The 27,995-nt window shown below is 35.8% G+C and overlaps 1 protein-coding gene across 1 annotated transcript; it reads left to right on the plus strand.

Annotated features, from left to right (window-relative positions):
- Window positions 1–232: 232 nt before the first annotated feature.
- Window positions 233–27,995, plus strand: ilvbl (ilvB (bacterial acetolactate synthase)-like). Its single transcript, XM_073853347.1, has 15 exons — window positions 233–587; window positions 4,789–4,990; window positions 5,099–5,226; window positions 8,696–8,834; window positions 8,915–9,019; window positions 9,143–9,249; window positions 9,498–9,595; window positions 20,096–20,232; window positions 20,364–20,498; window positions 20,610–20,724; window positions 20,816–20,985; window positions 21,103–21,173; window positions 21,279–21,350; window positions 21,624–21,729; window positions 26,787–27,995. Exons 1-15 carry the CDS (start codon window positions 489–491, stop codon window positions 26,963–26,965), a joined length of 1,863 nt encoding a protein of 620 aa, XP_073709448.1. The 5' UTR covers window positions 233–488; the 3' UTR covers window positions 26,966–27,995.

Below are 27,995 nucleotides of genomic sequence, written 5' to 3' on the forward strand. Positions count from 1 at the left end.
CAAAAATAACAAATATTAAAACAATTATGTAGGCAAACACATTATTGACAAAGCCTTGCAGTTCCTGGTGGGTGTGCGTTGCTAAAGTAACGGAGAAACGTATTCGTCTTCCATTGGACGACTGCGCTGTCAATCATGTCACGGCGCAGACTGCTATTCTCAAAGATAACGAGCGAATGCCTCGAGTGTGCACGTGAGAGGGAGGTACGTAAATAGCGGAATCTGTGTTCCGCTTTTTGCGCAATTCTCTGTCACTTTGTCCATTCACCGCTTTGTGTTATTGACGACATTTATCCAGAGGAGGAGGTATAATGTTATCTTACATTAACCTTTGCATTCCAAGATCAAACGTGACTGCGTGTTGAAGCCAACGCAAAATTATCCAGCAAATGCGCGGAAAAGGTCCATTTGAAACGTCATTGTGAGGGGCTCGGTTATTGATTTGTTTTCCTGCTTTCGCTGGACTTCAGGTCGCAGTCACCGCAGCGATGGGCATTTGTTTAGTTTTGGGCACTCTGGGTGCTGCTCTTGCGGGTCTCGTCCTTGCAGCTTATAAACTTGGCTTACTTTATCAGCTGTTTCATAAGGTATGTAAGGAAATTATGTATTATAACGTTTTTACAATATTTAGGACGACTGCAGTTTATACTTTAACACTTTCACTAGATAGATATGACAAATAGAATGGACACTTAACATTTTCCAAAAGCAGTGTTTAAAATATAAAGTTGTAATTACATGTAGGTACGTTGTAATTACAAAATGCTATTAATATGAATGACGTGGACCAAAAAAAGAAAAAACCTGTGTCTGTAATAGATGGAAACTCCTTTAATAATATTTACAAAACATTTGAAAGTGAGATTGCAAAAAGCTGCTTGATAAAAGGGTAAGGGTATTTGTGCAATGTTTAAGGCAAAGGATGACTATTTTTTAACATGTCAGTTTAAATTTATTTTTGGAAGTTACATTTAGTTATTTGATAGTTGATTTTACTATTATCCAAAAATAAAAAGTATAAAAGTTTGACAGGGGGGCGGTACGGTAGTGTATAATGTTACAGCTAACAATGTTTGGTTCCCAGAACCTTGCCTACATTAGTTTTTGGTAATCTGTTTAAAATAATGAAAGCACACATTTCAATATAATAAGGAGGATTTTCTGAAATAAATATAGAAGGTATGTGGCTTTATTTGTGCAAATATTATGAAATTGGAGACATGTTCATTTACAACCCTATGATTTCTCTTCAGAATTATTACCTTATTTGAAAGGGTCATGAATAATAATGCTGCGCTGTGCTCTGATTGGCTCAGAGCAGGTCAATTCAGTTGTTCTGTGTGTGTGTTTGTTTGTGTGTGTTTGTGTACCTGGTAATTATCACGTTGTGCCCACAAAGATAGGAATACCAGTATTTTTATGACCTTGTGGGGACATTTTGAGGTCCCTATGAGGAAACAGGCTTATAAATCAAACAGAATGAGGTTTATTGAAAATGTGAAGTAGCAGAAAGTTTTCTGTGATGGTTGCAATTAGGGTTTAGGTTAGGGAGAATGAATAGAATACAGTTTGTACAGTATAAAAACCATTACGTCTATGGAATGTCCCCACAAAAGATGAAAACCAGAATGTGTGTGTGGGTGTGCGCGCGCGTGCATGTATGTGTGTGTGTAAACATACTTTATGCATTAACTAGCATATAGCATATAATCCATTGGACTAACCTAATCACCATAGCGCATAAAACAATAATATATCTGCCTTCAAAGAAACCTGGAAACCTTTCATAATTTTTCTACAAATTCACCAGTTAATGTGAACCAAGTACATTCCCATCAACCCCGTCCCACCCTTCACTCTAACCACCTCTATCTTCACCCCCCAACAGCACCTAACAGACACACGTACAGTTATACCAACCCTACACTCATAAATCCTCGCCTGTATGTCTGTATGTTTCTGTAAGTCTGTCTCTGTATGTTTGTTTGTCTATATCTGCCTCTCTCTGCCTATCTGTCTGTCTGTCTCTATCTGTCTGTCTATCTATGTCTGTTTATGTCTGTCTGTCTGTCTGTATATGTGTACCTACTGTAACTGGTGTGTACCCCCCAAATTTCCTTTTCTTGTTTTCATCTTATGTATTTGACATTCGGAGTTGGTTTCTTTTTCTTTCACCTGTTTTTTTTTTAAATCAATATATGCGTTTTTTAAACCTTCATATGAATAAAAATAAAGTTGTCCTCCGAAGTCTGGGGGGGGGGGGGTTACTCAGCAGTCGCAGCTTTGTTTTTAGCATTGTAACAACATTGTACTTAATTTAATGTGTAATTTAATGTTGGGGTGTACATCTCGACTGTAACATGACAGTGTTATGTTGAGATTGGCCTGTTTTCCAGCGGTCTTTTGCATGCACACAGTTTAAATAAGAAGGAGGAAACAGTTGTGTTTAAGGCTCAATGTACAAAACTCTTATTATTCATCTATGCCTAAATAAATACAATTTTACATTCTATTGCACCTTTAAACTAGGGCTGGAACGACGCGTCGACGTAGTCGATTACGTCGATTACGTAATTACGTCGATTTGCCGGAAATGCGTCGATGCGTCGCATTGTTTACGTTTTCAAATGAAGGCGGCTTCAGCTCCGACCGGATAATATACCAAACAGCCAGAACGTGATCAAAAGTGTGGGAATACTTTAAGCAGAGACCAAATAAAACACATACTGTGTAAAACTGAAATGGCATACCACAGCAGCGCAACATCTGTGCATGAATCATGATCATCTTAAAAGAAAACAACCTGGAGCTCTCCGACCTCAGAATGACGCGACGGCAGCGTAAGTATTTGAATTTTTACAGTAAGTTTTTATACAACAATAGAATCAATGCAGGCATATATGGTGCTTAATACAGATGTGTTTACATCTTAGTTTAATACGAGCTGCGAGACGCCTGACAGACACGACATTGCATCGCGTCTGGGCAGTATGTTGAAACAGTAAATATAGAGCGGGACATGTTTAACTTTTTATATTAATAAGTTATGAAATAATAAGTTACTGTGTTACACTGAGATGGGCATGTGACCGCGTGCACTGAAAGCCATCTGTCAGCGCGGAGTTCCCATAGCTTATTTTTTTGCTATGTGCGCAGATATTATAAAAGCTCGTCTCGTTAGGTATTCCTGACATGCGTTTATTTAAAGTAACAGCAGCGTAAACGCCGTTTATAAAATATTAGAAGATCATACTAACTAAATTTGTATTTACCCGAGACTTAAGAAAAGTTCAATGTTAAAGTTGATGCTAAATGAGAATGCAGTAACGTTACTACTGATAGTAATAATATTAACAGTAATAATATAATGGTTACATTTTATAATAAGGGTTCATGAATCACAATTAACTTATTTTTACTTCAGTCAGAACTAATGCTGAGTAAATGCATGTACTAATCATAAACTAATGAAGAGTCATCATTAAGTACAACATGACATGTTTTTTAGTTAATGTATTAATAAACAATGATTTCATGTGAGTCATTTTGTAGTTAATGATGACTCTTCATTAGTTTATGATTAGCACTAGGGCTGGAACAATAAAGAGCGGGACATGTTTTTATATTAATAAGGAGTTATTATTCAGTTTGATTTATTTTTATTTTACTTCTTTAATATTAATATATTTTATTTGTTTAAGGTGAATAATGCCCCTTTTGCACTGTTTATGTTAGGCTGAATTAATGTTGGACTTGTTTTGATTTGTTATATTTTCCTTGGCACTGGCACTGTTTGTGTATTTGTTTAATTGAGAAAATGCTTCAATAAAATGTTGGCATTAATAGCAGATGTTACATTTATTATTTGTAAAAAAAATCTTTAGACTATTCGATTAATCGAAAAAATAATCGATAGACTAATCGGTTGAAAAAATAGTCTAAATTTGCAGCTCTACTTTAAACTACTATTTTTTTCAGTATTTGAGAGAAATCTACAAACTCTTCATTCAGCCATAATAAAGACCTCCTGAGGTTCACTGAGGAACAGCCAAATTGTTGGAGAAAAGTTTTTCAATAATTCTAACCACCCAAAAACTACTGACATTCATGAAATGTGTTTATAGAAAAGGTTTTGAACATAAAATAATGACAAAGTATCTTACTTTGAATTTTTAATACTTTAAACACAATTATAACATTTGTCTTAAACTGCTCATTTGAATGGACAGTTGCCATTTTACAAGTTTAAGATACCAAAAAATGAATATTTATTATTAAATTAATACTAAAAATTTATTAAAACTAACTAGATTTTATAAAATAAAGTGACACATGTCATAAATGTATCAAGCTATTTTTAAAGTACATAATGTCCCAGGACACAAAAATAGGCATGTTATGTTATGTCATTGACCCAGCTGTTTGACAGGTCTGCATGTGCAAGACTGCTCTTGCGTAATAACCGCATATTGTTTCATTCTTTTCAGCTGCTGACAGCTCTAATCATTGATCTTAAACATCTAGTTGACAGTCTTTTAGTGTTGCCAAAAAATGTTAGCCTATAACAACATCTTGTTTTAGGACCTTGTTTAAAAAAAGTTTGGCTGATTTCCAAGGAGACAGAAAATCACACCTTCAGGCTGACATCTGTTTAGTCTTCCGTTCTCTTAGCCATTTAAAATTGTTTTTACCCGAACAGTAAGACTTGTTGACAGAAACAATGCAGTGAATGAAACTTCCAAACTTTGAAACTGTCTTAGTAACTATAAGCATTTCTACCACACACAGACAGAGACAAAGAGCCCACGACATGGAGGAGAGAGCGTGGCAGAGGTTTTGCGGGCTCACGGGGTCAAATTCGTTTTCACGTTGGTGGGTGGACACATCTCACCCATCCTGGTGGCCTGCGAGAAACTGGGCATCCGCATTGTTGACACACGGCACGAGGCCACAGCTGTGTTTGCAGCCGACGCCGTGGCAAGACTTTCTGGTAAGAAGCAAGAACCTCTGAGGGGAAGAAGTTGTTCTGGTAGATCTGCTAGAATATGCTGCTATGATTTAAATAACAGAGACAAAATCTTGTATTTCGCTACTGTAGGCACAGTGGGTGTGGCTGCAGTTACAGCGGGACCCGGGCTTACTAACACGGTCACTGCGGTGAAGAACGCTCAGATGGCCGAATCTCCGCTGCTTCTTATCGGTGGTGCAGCTGGGACTCTCCTGCAGGTCAGCATGTAGACTTTCACACTTTAATGAGTTACTTTAGATAAGTCTTACCTGCACGCATGCCCTCTGCTCTTGCTGTTGTGCTGAAACACCTCAGCCTTATCTGTTCTTCATATTGCTATGAAAGTGAGATTTCCTCACTTCTCACAGAAGCAGCCTTGAACTGTAACAGTGATGGTTTGATTTGATAATTTTTAGAGCTGCAACAACTAATCGATACAAATCGATTATGACATTTCGCATTTGTTGTGCGCTTTTAATTAAAGCCAGGTTGGTTTAAAAGCACGGAAACAAAAACACAAACGAACGCTGGTTAATAAAGGTTTAATATCCTTTAAAGGGGCAATGAATCTGTCGATTTTATTGTTTTATACTGTTGTCTGAGGTCTACTTATGATGTTTGCATGGTTTTTACATTCAAAAACATCAAAAGCAATAATTAATAAGCTATTTTGTAACATGGATTAGTGGCTGTCTTGAGAAATGGTTCGTTTGAAGGGGCGGGCCGCATTGAAGACCTGGATGTAAACGCCCACTGCTATGATTGGACAAAATTACCGTATACAACACAGTAAGCGAGCATCAGAATCTAAAACGCGGCTGATAAGTCCTTATCAATAACTTTGTATATTTCTATTGTGCTTGTGAGGTTGCTCTTACATACACGTAACGTTACATACCAAAGTTATATGATTAAAAATGCTTTGTTGAGTGTTGGACCTTTCAAACGCAACTTGCCTAAATTACCGTATACAACGCAGTAAGCGGGCATCAGAATCTAAATTGCGGGTTAAGGTCTAAAAAATCCGAGTTAAGGTTATACAGCGTCTGTGTTCTTCCCCGACGGTTCTTCCACAACCGAGCACTCCGTTTCCATGGGTACTAATAACAGATCACTGTGTCAAAATAAAAGTCTCTCAGGAAAAATGTATTTAAAAGTCATTTTGGTTACATTTGGCAATCTTTAAAGACATGTTTACTGATTGTTTAGACATTGCATTTTTTGCTTTGATCCTGGCCCACATGTGTGTCACGCGAATCTGTGAGCAGGGCTACAAAAGTGGTCATTGTATGGAGGAGGTGTTTAAATTCTAGTCTGACGTCTTATTTCAGCACATTCCTAAATCGACTGTTTTAATGGCTTGGTCCAAAAACTAATCTCAAGCTGCAGGATGTTAATTTAAGTATGATGACCTCTTATATAACAGAATATCAAGTTAAAATTCTTTTTTTGATTCACCGTTCCTTTAATATAAGTGAGTTTGTATTTGTTTAATTGTTGTTGGGTTTTCATTAAAATAGTAACCACAAGCACCTGATTTAATTTAAAGTAAGGGGGAAATCCAGGTTTTTATTACTGTAACAACGCATCACCACTTTCATATCATAATGGCTTATTTATTGTGTTAATAACAAATCATCTTAATATTCATCAAGGTCTGAAGCTGAAGATTAAAATGAGTTGATTAATCCGTGGCAAAATTCTCAGCACATCCCTGAAGACTCAGTTAATTTTGTTAATTGATATTTTTACAAGATGTTTACTATTTAAAAGTTGCACAAACTTTTTTATTTAAGGCTTAAAATATCTAAATCCCCTAATTTAGTGCCTTATTTAGCTATAATATGTGAAAACATCTAATTAAGTAAATATTTATATTTTATTTGATTAGTCGATTAATCGAAAAATGCCAGATTAATCGATTATGAAAATAATTGTAGTTGTAATTTTATACATTTAATTCTGAAACATAATATATTTGGTATGTCTATACACAAAACATTTTGCATGTCTATGCACAAAAAATATTTCTTTTGTTTTACTGTGTCAATGAATTTTCAGTGTTTTATTGGCTAGTATGTTTACATGCACAAAATGTTGTCAATCCCACTGAATTTAATCTGATTGGAGGTAATGACAATACAATTTACATGCACCCTAAACATTGCAATCTGATTAGTAGTAGTAGTATAGCAGTATTAGTATATATTTATTGTCCCCTTAGGGAAATTCTTTTTCACATTTCCATAAAAAACGCTTTTCGTCATTCACATATGTGAATATATGTACATATTTAAATGTTTGTTTACATGTACATCCTGTATAATCCAAACCAAACGTCTGTGCAAGCACACAGTCAGGGTTGCCAGATTCGCAAATTCAAAACTAACCCAAAAGTATCCCAATGACTATATCACAGTCTAAATACCAATAACTAATGAACGAAATCCTTTCATTTTAACCTGCAGAAAAAAATCAACTCGCGGAAACAGTTTAAACAGTAGTCCAAATCTGCACTCAACCAAAAGCAGAGCACTTGGCAACGCTGCGCACGCTCTTGTCATTTTCTCAAAATATTGTCAGGGTTTTGAGACAGAAGAACCCAATCGCAGACGATGACGGGGGTAAACAGAACACTTTATTTGACTCACAAGAAACAAAAACCCTCGTGGGGGCAAACAACATAAACTAAGACAAACTTGACACTGAACACGACTTAGACTAGACCTAGATATTTTAACTGGAAAACACACAACTGACATGCAGAAACAATACAAAAAGATCCAGGACAGGACAAAAGACAAGAGGGAATTAAATAAGGAAAACTAAACAAGATAACAAGGTATGGACAGGTGAGGGGAGTTAACCAATAATTAATTAACGAGGAGACAAGGGGGCGGGGAAATGAACGAGACACAGCAGCACACTACCCAAACAAAAAGCCATGTGCTGCCACACAAAACATGGGTACTACCACGATCCTGCCCCATGACCATGAACAACTATGAACTATTATGAAAGACTGGCAGGATTATGACAAATATCTTCCTTTGTGTTCATCAGAACAAAGAAACTTATACAGGTTTGTAACCACATGAGAATGAGTAAACGATGACAGAGTTTTCATTTTTGGGTGAACTATCCCTTTAAGGTGTGTACATGAAGGCTTTTTAATACGATTGAACCATCAATACGATCACGAATTGATTATTTGGTTGCATGTAAACGTAGCTACTGAAGTTCAAAGATTAGATGCCATTAAATTCTTGATCATTGATGAAGTACATTTTGTAGAGTTGTCTACTCATCATGATACCATATGTTCCTGACTGGTATATTCTTTGACCTATGACCTCATGATTATATCTTTCAAAAAGATCACACTTAACCGGTTTTTACTAATGAAATTGCTTGCCATCATTAGGTATTTAAAACAACTTAAACACCTTAAACAGTTGTCAAAAGTATGTTCTGACCAGACCAATGGCAGGCAGAGGGAGTGTTCAGGAAACCAGTTTGAAAACAAATTGGCCATTTCATTATTCGGCATGTATTGGTCTCTACAGCTGCGTCTGAGCTTCAGTCCAGACCTTAAATCATTGTTTATAAGCATAACCCATCAATCATCCTCTTGTGTATCCATTATCTCTATTTACTAAAATATTGTGCTATTCTTCTGCATTTTAGGGTAGAGGTGCACTGCAGGATATTGACCAGATGTCCCTCTTCAAGCCGCTGTGTAAGTTTTGTGCTTCAATAAGAACCGTGAGAGAAATTGTTCCTACTGTAAGAAAAGCATTAAGCATCGCACAGTCTGGCACACCAGGTAAAGCTGTTTTTTAAATCACAAGTTCATGCTACATTTGTTGAAATCAAAGAATTTAACATTGTCTAATACTTTTACAGGCCCTGTGTTTATTGAGTTCCCCATAGACACGCTTTACCCTTACCATGTGGTGGAAAAAGAGTTTGCCCCTAAAAACACTCCTAAAGGACTAATGGGGAAAATCATAGCATGGTATGAACATTTCTCAGTATTCACAATGATATTATTATTATTATTACACTATGACTTAATTAATAACTTCTCTTGGTGTGAGTGAAAATCATTTTAAAGTGTCATTTGTTTGTTTTTTGCATGGTATCTTAAGAATCACTTATGTAACTTATTCGCTGGAGCATGGGAAAGCCGTGATCTGTCTCCGCTTCCTGTTCACATCCCTCAGGCCACAGAGGATCAGGTAAACATGTTAAATCCAAAGGGACTAGTGCATTACACACAAGGTAGCCTATACATTTTTTATCAGTATATGTGTTTATTGGATTTGAGCTGATGACCTTTTGTGCTGTTAATGCAATGCTCTACCACCGAGGGGAACTAACATTGAAAGCTGTGACTTTTGCCCCGATCACAGCAGATTACGTAACATAATCAGTGATCACATTGACACATCTTCACTCAAAATGTTTATTGTTTTCCCATTTCCAGATCCAAAAATGTGTGGAACTGGTGAGCAGAGCCAAGAAACCTGTTATACTGTTGGGCAGCCAGGCAACCTTACCACCTACACCTGTGGATGATATCAGGTGATTTTAACATTGTTTTATTCACCCAATGTGTATCAGATAAATCAGTCTATGGATTCATTCATTCTGGGTATCAGATCTTTGACTTTTTGAGGTCTTCACGGGTCCACTTAGATCCGAAAATCCAAGGTCTGACCCAAGCGGGTTCGGGTCTAACAGTTATATGTGTGCCCCGGTGTTGGGTATAATAACAGCGGCATTGGGTCTCGTGTAGGGGTGGGCGATAAACCTGTATGATAGTAATTACCGGTATTGTGTCATGCCATGATATGGATTTTGCAAAACCGTTGATACCGGCGTTACATATTTTACATTCTATTTTTGCACTTATCAGGGTTCCTGCCGGGTGTTAAGAAAACTGACCTTCAGAAAGTTATATCTAAGGCCTTAAAACGCCCAGATCTTCATCCTATGACTTGAATTTAACTTTCTGAATGTTATTTTTTTAAGACCCCGCGGGAGTTTACCCAAGTCTTAAAAGTCATACCTTCGTTCCTGAGATGCACTGTCCACAGAAACATAAAACGAAAAGCTCCGATCGCACTTCAATTCATTTTTTATCATAATTTTTTTTTAATAGGATGCACATAATAGTGCACGCAAATCCTGCCAAAGCCTATATTTCAGGTGTTGTGATCTGTATACAGCGAGTTTGGCGAGAAACAAGGCCGTGGCTTACCTAAGCATTACCAGGTTCTGAAACATAAGAGGACTCAGAAGCGAACAAAATCAACACTGATTTATTAAAAATCAACTTAAACACCCAAGGCACCAACAGCGCGTCAACAGTGTTATACATTTAGGAGGCTTTTTTACCTCACTGCTTCAAAGTCGTTTAACGGTGTTACTCCCTTTTCACTCAGATCTGCTCTCTACTGCGCCCTGCACGCGCTCTCCATATAACATCAGCGATTGGAGGACGGAAAGCAAGACATTACCGTAATAAACCATAATTTGCCAAAAAGTGCAATTTATCTTTTAGGAACCATTCCTTTTTTTGATAGCGCAAATGGTTGAGGAGTTACGGTTAAATGAATTGCACTTCTGAGTCCTTTAGCGGATAACGTAAGCAACATACCAAACACATTAAAAACAGCCTTTAATGGTAAATTTTGTTTTTTTAATGCAGATTTATTCATTAGAGAGGCTATTAAACAATACATAGTACATATTTACGCATAAAAACGTATGAGTGGAGTGTTTTTGGCACTGTGAATCTGCTGGTTAATTAAATTAAATGCAATAAATACATTTATTAATATAACTAACTTGTATTAATAAACTGCATTTATTAATGCGTTCAGGGATTAATAATAATTTAAAGTGAGATGGCATCTTCCATCAGATGTTCATATTAACAACAAAAAGAAAATCTTGTTCTTTGTATATTTATAAATCAAACAGACACAAGATATACACAGCACACAGCTTTAAAGTTGTTGGATGTAGCGTAAAACATTGTAATAAGACACATAGCCTACCAGCAAATGATCATACTAATTTCAATACTTTCATACTTCAAATTTTAGTGATTAATATGCACAAGAAGATGACTCCACCAATCCACATAATGGCACTTTTTAAGGAAAAAATAGGAAAAGATAAAAAATCATGTCTATACGTCCAATGCCTCACTTATTAGTTACATAAGGTTAAAAATACAAATTTTGCTAGTAATTTAACTAAGGTTTACTACAGTGTGACTCCAAAATGTTTTCTCTCATATGGCAACATACAGTACCGTTATACCGGCTGAAGAGTGAAAATACCTTGATATAAATTTTTGCTCATACCGCCCACCCCTAGTCTTGTGTAATTTTAAATGAATGTGTTTTTCCGATTGTACCCGAGACAACCCGAATTGTCTCATGTGTTAGGGCTGTGTATCGCCAACAATTTCCCGATACAATACGTATCCCGATACAAGGCCACGATACGATGCACATCACAATACAAGACTATTTTGAATGACACACGTCGGTGCCGTTTACATTCAGGTCAAGTCGGGTTAAAAAAATTGCCTCAGGTTTGTCTCGGGTCGGTTTTTATTTTTAAATGATTTATGCACGTCAGGTTCGGGTAAAAAGTGATTCAAGTCATTTCGGGTCTGGTACATTTCTTTGGAGCCGAGAAGACCTCTACTTAAAGGGGCCATGGCATGAAAATCTGACTTTTTCCATGTTTAAGTGCTATGATTGGGTCCCCAGTGCTTCTATTAACCTAGAAAATGTGAAAAAGATCAACTCAGTACTTAGTTTTGGTAAACCATTCTCTACAAGCACATGAAAAAATAGGTTGTTGAAATTTGGCTCTCCTTATGATCTCATAATACTTCCCCTTAATCTGTCCTATCCAATCACAGCACTGCCATTTAGTGTAGAGAAAAAGAGAGAAAATAACTCACAGTACAATTGAGTTTCAATTGCAACAAACCGCCATCATTGTGATCAGTGTTTGCACTTCATCAGCTCATTTGCATTTTAAAGGACGCACCCCAAAACGCCACATTTTTGCTCACACCTACAAAGTGTCAATTTTTACATGCTATAATAAATTATTTATATGGTATTTTGAGCTAAAACTTAACATATATGTGCTCTGGGGACACCAAAGATTTATTTGACATCTTAAAATCTTGTGACATGGCCACTTTAAGACTTAATCATTCGTTATTCATTATAAAGGTGTTAAATGTATAAAATAAGAATAAAATAAAATAATTTATGGGAATTAATTAGTTAAGAATGTTTATTATATTTTAGCTTTAATTACCTTTTGCCTTATGTACAGTTTTGCACACTTTGCATTATTGAAAGAGTCACCATTGATGACACATAACTCACTCATTTAAAAGACAAAAGAAATCATTTTATAAAGAAATGTATATTAATGCCCAACCTAAATTTGCCCTGGAGGCTTAAAACTCATGTTTGAATTTCTCAATTGAAAATAACTTGTACTGACAGATCTTAAAATATGCCATTGCCACAGATTTGTCTCAAGATGCACACAAGTAACGTCATTTTGTAATGCATGTTTATAATATTTAAGTCCTAATCCTGGCTTTAGCTTAACCTTGTCTGTGAAACCAGACCTTAATCTTAAGGTTTTGGTCATTTAAGCTTTAAGTTCAAAGGGTATCCTACACGCTAAAAAACGTCGGGTTAAATATGGACCAACCCAATGCTGGGTTATTTTAACCCAACAAGTTGGGTTGTACATAGGGTTGTGCCGATAGACGATATCATCGTCCATCGTGATGGTTGACTGACATTACGATGGAGAGTCACCATCGTGATGCCACGCCCCCTCCCCACTCCGCTGCGAGTCGACATACACTTACTCTCTTCTATATAGACTATAGTTAACCTAATATCTTTGCGTGAATTGCTCTATAAATTAAATAGAAACTATAACTAATGCATATATGCTATTTTAAATACTGTAGTTTATGCCTGAGACGTGACGTGTGTTAGTCTGTGAAAATATCCTGTCAGGCATTTGATCTTGACTAGGGATGGGCACGGATATTCGAATGGCAATAATAATTCGAATTTAAAAAATGCTATTCGAATGTTTGTTTGTTTTTAATGTGCCACCAAAGGGTAACAACTTATTTGATGCTTTTTCACTTCATCTATACTGTCTTTTACAAACTTAAATGTAAAATATACATGAACATTAATTTGTATGTATTTCTGATTGTTTGGCAATGCAGATTGCAGACGAATTTAAGTTTTTCCTTTTATCTCCGGGTTTGTCCGCGCCGCGCCGTATTTGGCCACTGGCTCAGTGAGGGCTCACGTGTTATTAAACGTGCTTCTCCGCCGCCCGAATCAACACATCATGATAGATTTGTAAGCTTTCTGTTTAAAGTCTACTTTATTTTGTTAATAAGGAGACAGACACGGAGAACGAAATGAAACGGAGAACATTTATTATATGCGGTGCTCTTTTGAAAATGAACCGGATAACTGCACATGGCTGTTTAAAGCAAAGCATTATTGTATCTAGTCAGAAGAACGGGCTTTCACCGAAGCAGGTAGGATAAATACGGTTTTCTTTATTCACAAATACATGTCAAACTAAACTGAGAAGATATTTAAATGGCGACTGAGCAGTCGGTTATGTAGATGTGTTTTTTCATTTGCTCCGGGCTCTTGGTGTTTTGAGTCTGTTTAAATGATGATAGCCTACTTTGTCAAGTCCTCAAACTTCGCTTAGATTTGGGGTTAGTGTATAATATTTGGTATAATATAATGTATGTAAGATCAAACAGTAATGAATTAATACTAACGACCGACCTGAAACTAAGGATTTGACTAGACTTCGCTCCGCATTAAGTTTTAACGCATTTTTTAGGATATTTTTTAAGAAGAATTTAAAATATATATAAATAAAATATATATTTTTACAATGTTTTCAACTTAAAAATACATATATATATATATATATATATATATATATATATATATATATATATATATATATATATATATATATATATATATATATATATATATATATATATATATATACATACAGAATATGCAACAAAAAGTTATTTCTACCCAACAGATGGGTTAAAAAAATTAACCCAACGAGTTGGGTAGATTGTACAACTAGGGTTGGGCGATGTCCCCATAAATTGGCAGTTGACGATGGTTACGTAAACCATCGCGATGGACGATGATATCGTTAGGTGGGAGGGGGGTATTTTAATTTTTCGTTATTATTCGTTATTATATAATTATTATTCGTTATTTTACTTTATTACTTCCACTTAAGAAGACTTGTGCACTTTTTATTTTAATATATATTTTACATAAATACTATTCTGTACTTAAAATCTATTATTTTGTTATTTTACTATCCCAACTACTATAGGTTGCACATAAGGGGAAAAAGTAGCTTTAATCCACTGAAGAAGAGTTGTGCACTTTTAAGCACTTTTTAATCTCTTTACATAAATATTTTTTTTCTATTTAAAAGCTATAATTTCGTTATTTTACTAACCCAACGACTCCTCCGCGCTTTCCAAATTTTGCACGTAAATATCTGCATATGTGCCACCAGTACTCCGTCAGAGAGCGGGTCTTCAGCACTGCGGGGAGCAGCCAGCACTTCAATCCGCAGCTTATTAAAACTGTTGCAACAACCCAATGTTTGGTTAATGTGTTTAAAGCTGAAATTTTGGTGGTTTAAATTGCTTTCATACCTTTCATTGTGGTGTCTATAAATAACAAAGCATTGATTTAATTAAAAAAGCATATTTATTGCACATGAACAATAAAAGAGTACATAGCCCTACACAAAAAATCACATTTCTGATAAAAAAATGTATATTTCATATCTCATAATCTAAAATGACAGATGCCCAGTTAACATTACAAAAGTAAAAAGTTGTACAAGTAAGGGATAATGTATTGGCAGCAGGTTATCACAAAAAAGCCCCAACAGTTTCTTCAGGACAAATATCACGAACACATTGGTTTAATAATTTGTAAATGTAATGTCGGATATGTTATTAATAGAAATTGACATTTAATTTTTGTTTAATATCATCTACAAGGACAGAATGTTGAAAAAAGCCAAAAACATTGTATGCGATCACACACACCCATTAGCATCCCATTTTAATTTATTACCATCTAGGCGTCGTTTCTGCCCATCTCTTATGACCAAGAACAGATCAAAATTTTATTTTGTACCACAAGCCATTAAGGCGTTAAATCAATTAAAATAAGCTATCTGTCCAGCTGGCAGGGTTAGACCCGATGGTATTTTATTTGTATGTATGTATTTTAGTGTTTTTGTAATGTATCGTATTGTTTTTTGTTATATGTTGTCATGTAGTGCCTTGAGACTGCGCCGCAAATCCAATTGCCCCAATAAAGTTCTTCTACTACTAATATTAAACTGTACCTGTCAAAATGATTTACAGCATCTGAGTTTTTAGTTTTTAGCAGTAGTAGAATGTCACGACTGGCCAATCAGAATCTAGCATTTTACAGAACCGTGTAATAAGAAATAGTTAATGTAACAAATAAGATCAACACATAGTTGCACAAACAGTCAACATATGATCAACATGAATCATCACCTTAGCATGACAAATGAAATAACTACACAGACTTCTTACAAAAGGGAATTCCGTTCTTGTGAGTTTGTAAACAACGGTCTGCAAAAACACCCACACTGATGTGCACTGCTTCCAAAACATTAAATGTCCAGAACATAAAAAAAAGTTTAAAACATGTCAACATCAGCAAGGAGGGTGTATTGCTGGAGTGACTGTCTGTCAAAAACAACGAAGGCTTGATGGCAGAGATCGCCATCTTCCAATCCAAGGACAAAGGGGAATGGTTTTGTCACCTCAGCCTCTCACAAGAATGCAACCATGTTGGTCCCAACTGTTGAAAACAGACAAACACTTGTTAGAATGCAAGCAAAGACTCTAAATGCATGATGCAGCATTATTATACAAAACCAAACAATTCATATTTCATACACACAAATGTACCATCTAGTTTAATTGTAATGAAATGTATAAATTTATGTTTTATTTCAATAACCTTACAATATACCATTTCTTCTCAGATTCACAGTAATTATAGATTCTGCCACATCACTTTACCTGACAGTAAGCCCAATTTTCAGATTTCACAACAATCTGCATCCTTGCCATTATTGCTTAATATAGCCAACACTTTATGTAACAAATACAGGGCTGGACATTAAAGTTTGTCCCTAAAGTTAATGTTTTAGATGTGGAAGTGTAAGACATTTTTTCTTGTCCGAGTTTTAACTCTATTCCTACTTGTAAACATGTCTACTTGCTAGGGATGGGCGATATGGCCTAAAATCCATATTGCGTTATACATTGCAGCCTCTTGCGATAGCGATATGTATTGCGAAATAATAATTCAATAGACTCGTTTCAGAACAGGTTATATAGACGCTTACAAAAGCCAAACTGCTAAAAAAGTAAGTAAAAGTAAACCGTTATGGCCAGATTAGTCTTGTTACCTCTCTTAGCTGGAACTTTTGCCTGACACACTCTACAGCAGGGGTGTCCAGACTTTTTTGTGTGGTGATCTACTTTTAAAATCACAGTTAATTATTTTTATAACACAACACTTTAAATGCTTGTGGGGACTATACTAATATATATATATATATATATATATATATATATGAAGAGTTTGGTTCCAAAACGCGATAAATGCCATTTTTGAAAAAAAAAAGAGTTACTGCCAAAATAATTATTATATCAGGTAATTAGTTAAAAGTAAATTATTAATTTTACGCAAAAACCAATATCCGCTGTGTTATTCTGTCATCTTTTCTCCCTTTTTCCCAAAATGCGATAAACGCCACTCCCCCTTTTTTACAGAACGCAATAAATCCCACAGCGCACCATTCACGCAATGTAAACAAACATGGCGGCGCGCTGAGTACACAGAGTCCTAGTTTTCCTCATCTACTTTGTACTTTGTGATCAACAAACAAAACAAAATAATACTTTAATTGCATCGCTAAACCTGTGATGGTTTTCTGTAATTGGAAAGAAACGTAAGCCATCAACATCTAATAATTTCCCTGTGAGGCACTCGGGAGACGGGTGCTTGTTCTCCCGACAGCATCAAGCTTCTCATGCTAACACATTGACCCCAGAGGATCTTATGAAAAACTTTACATAATTTTACTCAAAGTCAACGAAAATCGAGCAGGACCAAAAACATTTTACAGCTGATCGCTGTGAAAGACGTTAAGCGAAGACGTCAAGTATAACCGCAATGACAGTGATCTTAATATGACAAAGTAAGTGTTTTGATTAATAACATTAATGTTTATATTTTTAATTAGTGTGTACAACTAGTCAACTTAATGAATATAACATGGCAAAGATAAATGCACATTTATATAGGCTATTAATTCAATAGATTTATAGCATTTTGACTAAAAGCTTGTCATGGATTTATTGCATTTTGTGGAAAAATAATCTGTTTTTATAATAAATCTTTGAAAATCAATTTATGGATTTGAATTTTTTATGTTTTTATAACCTAAAGATGCTGTGTGAAAGTTTGTAACAGAAAATCGTTGTTTTCATCTTGTCACTTTATTGGTATAGAAAACACGTTTTTACCAAAATTTGTCAAAATGGATTTATTGCGTTTTGGAACCTAACTCTTCATATATATATATATTGCATGTTTCACAATTACTACTAGACCATAATGCCAATTTCGCGTGTGGAGCAGCAGTTAACTTATGTAACTTATGGCTTAAATCCAAAAATAGATGTTGCATCGGTCTTTTTCACGAGTTCCTGTTTCGCTGATGCTTTCATCCATGATTATTTGGCTGCAGCTTGTGGCTCTAAAGTTCGCGGGTAGATTGTGTCATCAACACGCATTATCGCGATAAATCTCTATCGTATGCCAATTTTCTATCGTTTATATTGCATATCGTTTATATATTGCCCATCCCTACTTGCTAGTTTACAAAAAAAATATTAAATGTTTTATGTTGCTTGCAAAGCAAAGTGTGTAACACTTCCATTACTTACATGTAGACTTAAGATTTTTTTCCACTTTTGTAGACAGGAGTTGGAATATCATCATGGGGTTCTGTAGAGATTAATGTTTAGGTTAAATTAGTAACTTCATTGTCATAATACTCAGCAAACAACTTTGTATTCTCAAGTGTACCTGGAGGTGATTTGTTGATGTTCCTGGATGGGAAGTTGCAGGATTCTGTCTGTAAAATGCAGTGCCCAAGTTTCAAATAGCTTTTCGGCATGGTCAGGTAATAACATAGAGAAGTCTTGTGAACTCTGAAAATGACAAATCATGCATTCATTTTCAATAAATCTTTAATGTTAATTTATGCAATAACGAACAATATATGGGCTAGCTTTTCAGTGAACTACGGCTGCATGTAGTAAATGGTGCTTCACCTGTTTTCAGATGATGGCAATTTACTACTAATCACAGAACCAATGAGATGCGCTTGACAATTTTATACAATTAGAGGGATAGTTTGGCCAAAAATTATATGAAGCCCCGGATTTGCTCACCTCAAAGCCATCCGAGATGCATATGTCCATCATCTTTCAGACTAACACATTTTCGGTTGTTTTGGAGGGTGTCTTGGATCTTTCGGTTGATCAAATGTAAAGTTACGGTAACGCCGCCATCTTGGTTGCGTCCAAATCTAAGATGGCGGTGTTACTGGAAGGTAGTTATTTTCATTTATAAAGTTTTAAATGTGGATATTTCTACAACAAAACGGCGCGGATTACCCTCAGAAGCCCTTTTGTTTATCATCGTGGAGCCGTGTGGATTTCTTTTGTGAAGGATGGATGCACATTTTTTTAACTTGAAGGAGTTGACACCGTAACTTTACATTTGATTAACTGAAAGATCTAAGACATTTTCTAAAATAACTGAAAATTTGTTTGTCTAAAACATGATGGACATATGCCTCGCGGATGGCTTGGGCGTGAGTAAATCATGGGTTTAATATCATTTTTGGTCAAACTATGCCTTTAATTGTGCAACCTTACATACCACTTTTGAAAATGGCATACTCACAGCTAAATAATCAGGGATTCTTAATAAAGAAATGCTTTGATATGCCTCATTGTAATATCAACATATAACTTTGAATAATAAAAGACAAACAAGTGCATTTTCATGTTACCTGTAAAGAACTTGGTAAAAGCTGGTATCAGAACCTCCACATTCCATTGTTTTAGCTTCTCCAGGACAAAATTATTTATTTAAAAAGTACACGTTTCTTCCTCATATTAACGTTATCTGTTTTAAACTGGATTTCTAAACCATTAGAATACGTTACCTTCTAACGTTATCTAAAATGACGTTTCTGTTAAAACAAGCCATGAGACACATTTCATAAAACGTTTGATCAAACAAAATATTTAAATAATTTAAAAGCAAGCATAAACATAGTTTAGATTTACTGGACATTGCAGACTAGCCAACGGAAGCGAATAAAACTAGTTTAATAACAGTCATGTGAACCATCATTTTGCCTGGAACATTCCGACTATGTGTAATAAAATTTTAAAATTGGCGCTCTCTTTACAAATTGACTGCAAATTTCAACATTATACATATATTCTCATCTAAACTTATCTTAAAAATACATTTTGTGGACTAGACAAAGTAATATTGAGAAACGGCTATATGTATCTATTAAGTTAGCTCTGCTTCAAAATTACCCAACATTTAACCCAACGAGTTGGGTTACACAAAAAGTACCCAACACTGATACAACAACCCAACAAAATAACCCAACTGGCTCAACCCAGCAGTTGGGTTGAAAAAACAACCCAATGTTTTTTAGAGTGTAGGATGTGATCATAAAATCATCGACTATGTTTATAAATTTGATAGTTACTCTATGCATTGGTCAAAATAGGCCGCATTGGATTTGAATGTTTTTTTTTCCCCTATATGTTTATAACAGAAAGGCCTTAGAGTCTTTAGGTATTCCCTGCTTTCTGGGTGGGATGTCCCGAGGCATGCTGGGTAAGAACAGTCCACTGCACATCAGACAAAACAGAAGAGATGCCCTGAAGGATGCTGACCTTGTGCTGCTGGCAGGTGAGAAACAGCGCCATCTGATGGACAAGTGAAGTGTTCGTGCCGTATCTTTCCTGTTGTGGTTATATTCTGATGATAAAGGCTCAATTGTGTTTTATCTGTGACTGTAGATGCTTTGTTTTGGTTTATAGGCACAGTTTGTGACTTCAGACTGAGTTATGGAAGAGTGCTGAACAGACGGAGTAAAATCATCGCAGTCAACAGAGACAAAAGTCAGCTGCTGAAGAACTCAGACATGTTCTGGAAACCAACGGTGGCCGTTCAAGGTGAAGAACTTCATTTTTTAAAGTCTTTATTGTAATCTATACATAAAAATATTAGATATATAACCAGTAAGAAGTTGTAACTTTGCAGCATTTCTTTTCCAACTGATTCAGGCGATGCTGGCTCTTTCCTCCTGCGTCTCTCCAAAGCCCTAAAGGGACACAAATGCCCAGAGGAATGGCCTCAAAGCCTGAAAGAAGGAGACAACATTAAAGAAAAGGCTAACAGGTGATCTTTCTCCTACCTTACTATTTTTACTTAGATGCTAGCTTTTTCTCATACCTTTAGTTTTGTCTCACTCCTTATTTATTTATCTCAGAGCTAAAGCAGATGAGAAGACCGAGAGGCATCTAAACCCTCTTAATGTTCTGCACCGGGTAGATGAGCTGTTGAACGAGGACAGTATCATAGTGACAGATGGGGGAGATTTCGTCGGTAGTGCTGCTTATATCATGAGGCCGCGAGGTCCCTTGCGATGGCTGGACCCAGGTTAGCAGGGCTGTAATGTTTTTAGTCTGATTGTGTGAGCATGTTTTTATAAATAAATCTGCACTCTTGATTTGTCAAACACTGCATGTGATCTATGGCCTCTGTTGTTTGTATCAGGTGCTTTTGGGACTCTGGGTGTTGGAGGAGGGTTTGCTCTGGGAGCGAAGCTTTGTCGACCTGACTCTGAGGTGAGACCGTACACTAGAAGTTAAATAGTATTAGATGCTGTTATATCAGTCTCTTGGACTGGTGGACATTAAAAATTTAAACGCTCTTCTTTATGTTGCTTACAGGTATGGATCGTATACGGCGATGGTTCTCTGGGATACAGCGTTGCTGAATTCGATACCTTTACACGGCACAAGGTATGGAAACCACAACTTGCATATGGATACATTAAACTGAGGACAAAGTCTAGTTTGCTTAATATTAGTTTTTAACACTGATAGACAGAGCTTTTACAGCGTCCCAATTTATGAGATTATATGAATTAAAGTTTACAATTTGTAACATTAAAGGTGTTAAAAGAATATGCAGGGTTAAATTTATGGTTGAAAACTAGTATTGCTTTAAAAAGGCCCTCATTGCGACTTACTTTGTCGTGAATGGTTGTAATAGCGTTTTTCATCTTATGTCAGACCCCAGTGATAGCTCTGGTGGGAAATGATGCCTGCTGGAGTCAGATCTCCAGAGAACAAGTGCCTATGCTCGGGAGCAATGTAGCCTGTGGTCTTTCCTTCACAGGTAAGATGCTTTACTCTTATCAGTTCATACTTTGTGCTAAATTGTGTCATATTGTCATGATTTAGCATGTCAAGTCAATAATTCCAGTAGTTGAATAGCGTTTACAAAAGTAAATCTCCTTTTTGAGTTTTGTGGTTCATAAAAATATTACATTTTATTTGTATAACGCTTTTCACAATAGGCTTTATGCCCAGCTGCACTACTTCCTGAACTTCAGCCAGCTCCTTGTTTCCTGTCTGCCATTATTGGACAAACTGATTAATCCAGGTGTGTCTGATTATTGTTGTTGTGGCTACTGAGGTTAGGCACACCTGGATTAATCGATCTGTTTGTGACTACTGAGGTCAGGCACACCTGGATTAATCAGTTTGTCCAATAATGGCAGGAAGTAGTGCAGCTGGGCATAAAGCCTATTGTTTAATTGTTCCAAAGCAGCTTTACATTAATAAAAACAAGAGAAAATCATAGGACAACAAAGTGGCAAAAATATGGCAAAAAAATAGGGATGCACCGATCGGTATCGGCTGATAATGTCATTAAATGACTCGATCGGTACTCGCTAAATTTGCCGATCTCATGAACCGATTTTTTTTTTGTTTACTTTTGTCATCATAGGGATCCTGAATGCGGCTGCAATTAGAGACTATTTTTTACATAGTGCGAGCATTTTTATATATACCTGTGGTTCATGTGCTACGTGCAGATTTGTATTTCTCTCTCTGCCTTTACAGAGATATGTGTATTTTTTTTGAGGACGCGCTCCGGTCAACAGCGCGAAACGTCTTCACATCCCCGTCAAACATCGTATACAACACATATCTATCACAGACAATTGCATCCTCATGCCAAAAGTTTATTATTTGCATGCGTTTTAAAGTTTTGTGTGTTTAAACTTTAATTTCCTAACAGCTGCTCTTGTCTGCGTACACCTGACGCACGCACACACAGCAGCCTGTCAATAGAGCATGTGAATACAGCGATCTCTCTCTCACGTCTTAAAGCTACAGTAACCCAATTAATCTTTTAATAAAATCACTCTCTTCTCTTGACTAAAGAAATGTTATATTTCATACGAATGTGTTTATATTTAATTCATACAGTAAAGACTGTGAAGTATTTTATTTTCATAATTTTTAACAGACATAAACCTTTTTAAAGGCATATTAAATTTCTTTTTGCAGAAAAAAAACATTTGTTGTGCTAATTTATTAGATTTTCTATTAAAGGTGCAGTGTGTAAATTTTAGCGGCATCTAGTGGTGAGGTTGCGAATTGCAATTAATCCACTGCTCACTCCTCGCTTTTGAAACAAATAGAAAAGCTAAGGTAGCCACCACCAGACAAACATGTCATCGTCGGAGACAACTTAGTAAAAAAATTTGGATGTTAAGGGCTTCTGTAGAAAAATGACTGCACAAAATGGCGACTTCCATGTAAGGGGATCCTCGGTGTATGTAGATAAAAAGGTCTCGTTCTAAGTTAATAAACACATAATGGTTCATTATGAAAGGTCTTTATACACCCCTAATAATATAGTTTTGTATATTATTTTGCATTTTTGTCAAGAGATCCTTCTAAAAATTACACACCGCACCTTTAAAATAATAATATACCTAATTACTGCAAGTAATATAACAAAGACAACATCTGTGGTATTACTTAATTTAGAAAAAATGTTAACAGTTACAGTCATCAAAGAGCAAGCATGTCAGCTTTTAAAAATCGGTATCAGAAGCAGTATCGAAGATAATCACGAAGATAACAAATTGGTAATCGGTATCGGCTGCAAAAATCCTGATCGGAGCATCCCTAATATGGCCTATCAATTAAGATCTTTTAACTCTTTCTCCACCAGCGTGGGTTTTTTTTTAAGAAGTTTCCAGCCAGTGTCAGCATTTTTAAAGTTTAATGCCTTCCAGAAAATGTTCTTATATAAATATATAAACATACAATATATCAAATGAAAGAACAGACCCTCTGCTTTTAAACAAACTAACAAATGGAAAAGAAATCTTGATTTTTTTATCACCTCTCAAATATGGGTAGGTTTCTACAAAAATACTAAATTTTGAGTTGGTTTCACGTGACGTCACATTGCTGCTTCGCGAAAGCGCGAAACTCAGATGGAGGGCAGGAAGTGAAGTAGCTTCATCTGCCGTATGTTAAAATGCCTATGTTTTGTGTAATTTACGGCTGTTCCAATCGTTCTAACCGAGAAAAAGGAAAGGGGGTTTATAGAGTTCCAAAGATTGTCGTTCATAAAGGTGAAAAATGTAAAAATCTCACAAAACAACGACGGAAAAAGTGGATTTTAAGCTTACGTCTGCCGCCGGGAGGAGCAAACTCTGCTAATGCCCGCAGCGATCACTTGGTCGGAGGTATGTTGATATATAACTTGGTTTTTGTTGCTGTGTTTATATAACATTAGGTTGACGTTAAATGCTCATTTACGTAGTAATGATTATTAAGTAACCGGTAGTCTAATGGACCTCATTTCTACATTTTAAGCTGCCCTAGTGCTTTGTGTGACGCTAATGGGCTCCGACATTCAACCTCGTTTAACTTACCAAAAACTAAACTCAAATCATAGGCATCTCTGCAACAAGAGCAGATGAAGATGTTTAAGAAATACCAACAAACACGGTCGGAATGTACAGAGGCTATTGGATCTCCAATAGACAGCTGAGAGCCCGGATTTGACGCAGACAGCCGAGAGCTCCGAACCGAAGCAGCCAGCTGACAACTACTCACAATCAGAGGGCATCAGTGGGAATGGGACATTAAATGATCAAGGTAAATTATTGTACTAAGATGTGTAACTAGCATTATTATTCAATGTTACAAATGTGATTGTCAGAAAATCACCCTGTGTAATTGGACCAGAGAACTTGAATGTTTGTTAAAAGGTTGTCAACCAACTCCACAAAAATTCACATAATTCATTCATGAATTTCAGGTGATACTCGAAAAATTAAAATATTGTAAAAAGGTTTCACCTATAAGTTGAATTACTGAAATAAGTGAACTTTTGCACAATATTCTAATTTCTCAAGTTTCACCTGTAACTAATTATGCTCCCCACTGCTATATTGCAGGCTATACAGATGCTGGATGCCAGACTGAGCTGATGATGGATGACATTGAGAAGATGAAGGATGTTCTGAGACATAACACAACAGAGCTGAGAGATCTTTGGACCAAACCACTAAGATGACAAAGTTCTACACAGGGCTCCCCAACTTCTTAGTTTTAATTCAGATTTTTTTTAGCTGTGCAAACCCTACATCACATGTGGTCCTATGTCTGTGCTGTCTAAATTTGAATAGTTCATTTTAGTTTGCTAAATAAATGTAAGAGCTGTCCAAATTGAAAACGACCTTCACTGACATCTTAAAACACATCAGTGCCCTTTGTTTTGCTTCAAAATGCACACAAGTAATGTTTTTAGTAAGGCATGTTTGTTAAAACTAGTTATATTTCATAATTAAACTAAGGCCTAGTCCTGGCTGAAAGATTTAGCTTGAAGATTTATAAATGCCTGTTATTTGCTGTGTCTTGTCTAATCTTTTGGAGTCTGTCATCACATTAGAGTAATGAGGAGGGAGGGTCATCAGTCACATCATGTGTTTTCAAATGTAATATTTTTATCCCCTAATCTAATTGTACTAGCAATATGTATTATATGAAATGAAATGGATGCCAATGTATTATTGCACACCATGTTCTTGTAGTTATTATAACAATTGTTTAAAAAATCTTGTAAATAAACCAATGGCATTTAATCACAACAATATTCAAAATGTCATCTTGTCTCATACGACACTATTGATATAACAGAAATATATTACACAGCCTACTTTAAAGAGTGCTTGGAGTTCATATCCTTTCATCACATTACACATGTAAGATTGTAACTCGCTGTCGCGGTATTTCTGGAAGTATACAGTTTCTAAAAAAACATTCAACATTAGGAACCACACACCATCCCAAAGTTTAAGATCTGGCAAAAAAATACTTTCAACAAAAATTCCATTACAGTAGTAGTCAAGACTTTGGTGACATTATCCCCATCGATACGATGTCGTTGATAATCGGTGATGTCAACAGCCTTGACTGTCGGTAAATCTTTCAGTTCTACCGAAAACGCACTCATCTTCATGAGGTAAGGGTCACGTCTAACATATGTTAATAAACTCCTTGTATCTATGTCTTGAAACTGGATCTAATTCTGTACAATACGGACTCTGCAACGGTTCCCTCCATTAGACGTATTCAGATTTTTACTTCCTGCCCTCCATCTGCCCTTAGACCCGCCCTCGCGCGTCATCAAAATCACGTGACTGAAACCCTGCTATTGCATTTTTGTAAAGGACATTTGTTAGAAATCAAACTCTGCACAAACTGCTGTATTTAAACTTCTGGATCATAAGGAATATTTTGTCTAAGGTTTGCAAAAGAAGGGCAGTTGCCGTGGTGCTTACTTAGCATAAAATCCCCCGCTTACCGTTTTTCCAGTCATCCGGAGAATGTTTTACTTTTAGTTAAATGGCATGCTCTTTACTGTCATAGTGTAACCAATGCTGAAACAATGCTGAGGTTAATATGTCTGTACTCCGAGTAGACGTCTGCACTGCTGAAAACCCCTGGGGTACTACAAAATTAATATTTGTTGATAAAACAAACTATCTGTAAAATCAGATAACATATTATTCTGCCGGTAGTGTCGTATAAATACATTTCCAGACATTCAGCATCTTTATTGTTGGCAAGGCTGTGAACATTATGTTGTTTGACCTTTAGCATACTTTTGCTTACAGTAACAATAATTTACTTGGGTATTGTTAAACCAATACAGTTCAACCCTGAGACTTTCTTGGTATCTATAGCAGTTAATAACTTATTTTTAGTCCTCTTATCTCCTATGGTCTTATGGGTTAGCAAATCTCAGAAAAGTATTTTTCAAGAAAACTGCAAAACTGACCTTTGACCTGCTTTCTGCATACTACATTGGAGAAATGTATATTTGGAGTATGTATTGATTTTGTCTTTTACTTGCAGATTATCATATAGTAGCCGATGGTTATGGGGGCAAGGGTTACCTGGTTGGGCGAGAGGATGATTCGCAGCTTGATGACATCATTAAAAAAGCCCAGAAGGAGTGCAGAGAGGGAAAAGCCACTTTGCTAAATGTTTTGATTGGGAAAACCAACTTCAGGGAAGGCTCTATTTCAGTTTAGACGGAGACACTGTGCACGATCCTGCCTAGAAACCCAAAGTTTTAACGTTTTACTTTCTAAATACGATATGCGGTACACCCTTTACTAAATTTACAGATTCATTTGATTTGAAAAGAAGGATATAAGTGGTTGTATAAACTGTTTGTGCAACAACATACCAGATGCAATCTGTGCAATACGTCTACTATACTTCTTCATATGGTAGTTTTTTTAACGTTTTAAAGATTTTCACATTACTGTAATAGTAAAAAATAATGCTATATTTAATTTGTAAAGTATATATACTGTACGCTCTGGTAGTTTATGTTGTCCTGCTTTTAATTTATGCTAATTTTAATTATATAAATGACTTTTTTTTATTATTCTGACTCCTTACAGTCCTAAGAATATACAGAAGTATGGCATAATGTTAACAGTGCCAACACCAGCCTTAAATTTACTTAAAAAAATACTATGATGTATCTAGGACGTGTTTCATAAAATTCACCCAACTACTCAAGGATCAAGAGTGCCTTTGCTTTGTCCAGACTTATGTGATACTTTGAAAGAGCAGAGATGTAGTGGTCCATTCAATTTCATTTCATTTTTTTCAAAGCACATGAATATTTTACTTGAATTACATATTGTTATTGAAACTGAAGGATTGATCCCTGTGTTAGTGTGACTGCTTGTGTGATATGCAATAGTGTTAAATCTCCTGCTTCATTCACCTGTGTGCCTGTCATTACTGAATGTTAAACTGATCTTATTAACAAAGTCAACTGTTTGGTAAAAATTTTGAGACTTTGCATCTGTAGTTATTTGGACAGTAATGTCTCACTAATGATTGAATCAAATTAATCTTCCTATTAAAGTCTAGGAAAATGAGTTTAAACCAAAGTACCATACTGTATATTTAGAAATATAGTCCTGTATTTTGAGTTTTTCCGAAGTTTGACACCTGGATATACCACAATGATTCACAGAAACATTTGCATATGGTTACATGATTTATCAGGATATATTGATTGTAATAAAATCATGAAAACTG

This window comes from Misgurnus anguillicaudatus, chromosome 15 (genome assembly GCF_027580225.2).
Source record: "Misgurnus anguillicaudatus chromosome 15, ASM2758022v2, whole genome shotgun sequence".
NCBI classification, from domain to species: domain Eukaryota; kingdom Metazoa; phylum Chordata; class Actinopteri; order Cypriniformes; family Cobitidae; genus Misgurnus; species Misgurnus anguillicaudatus.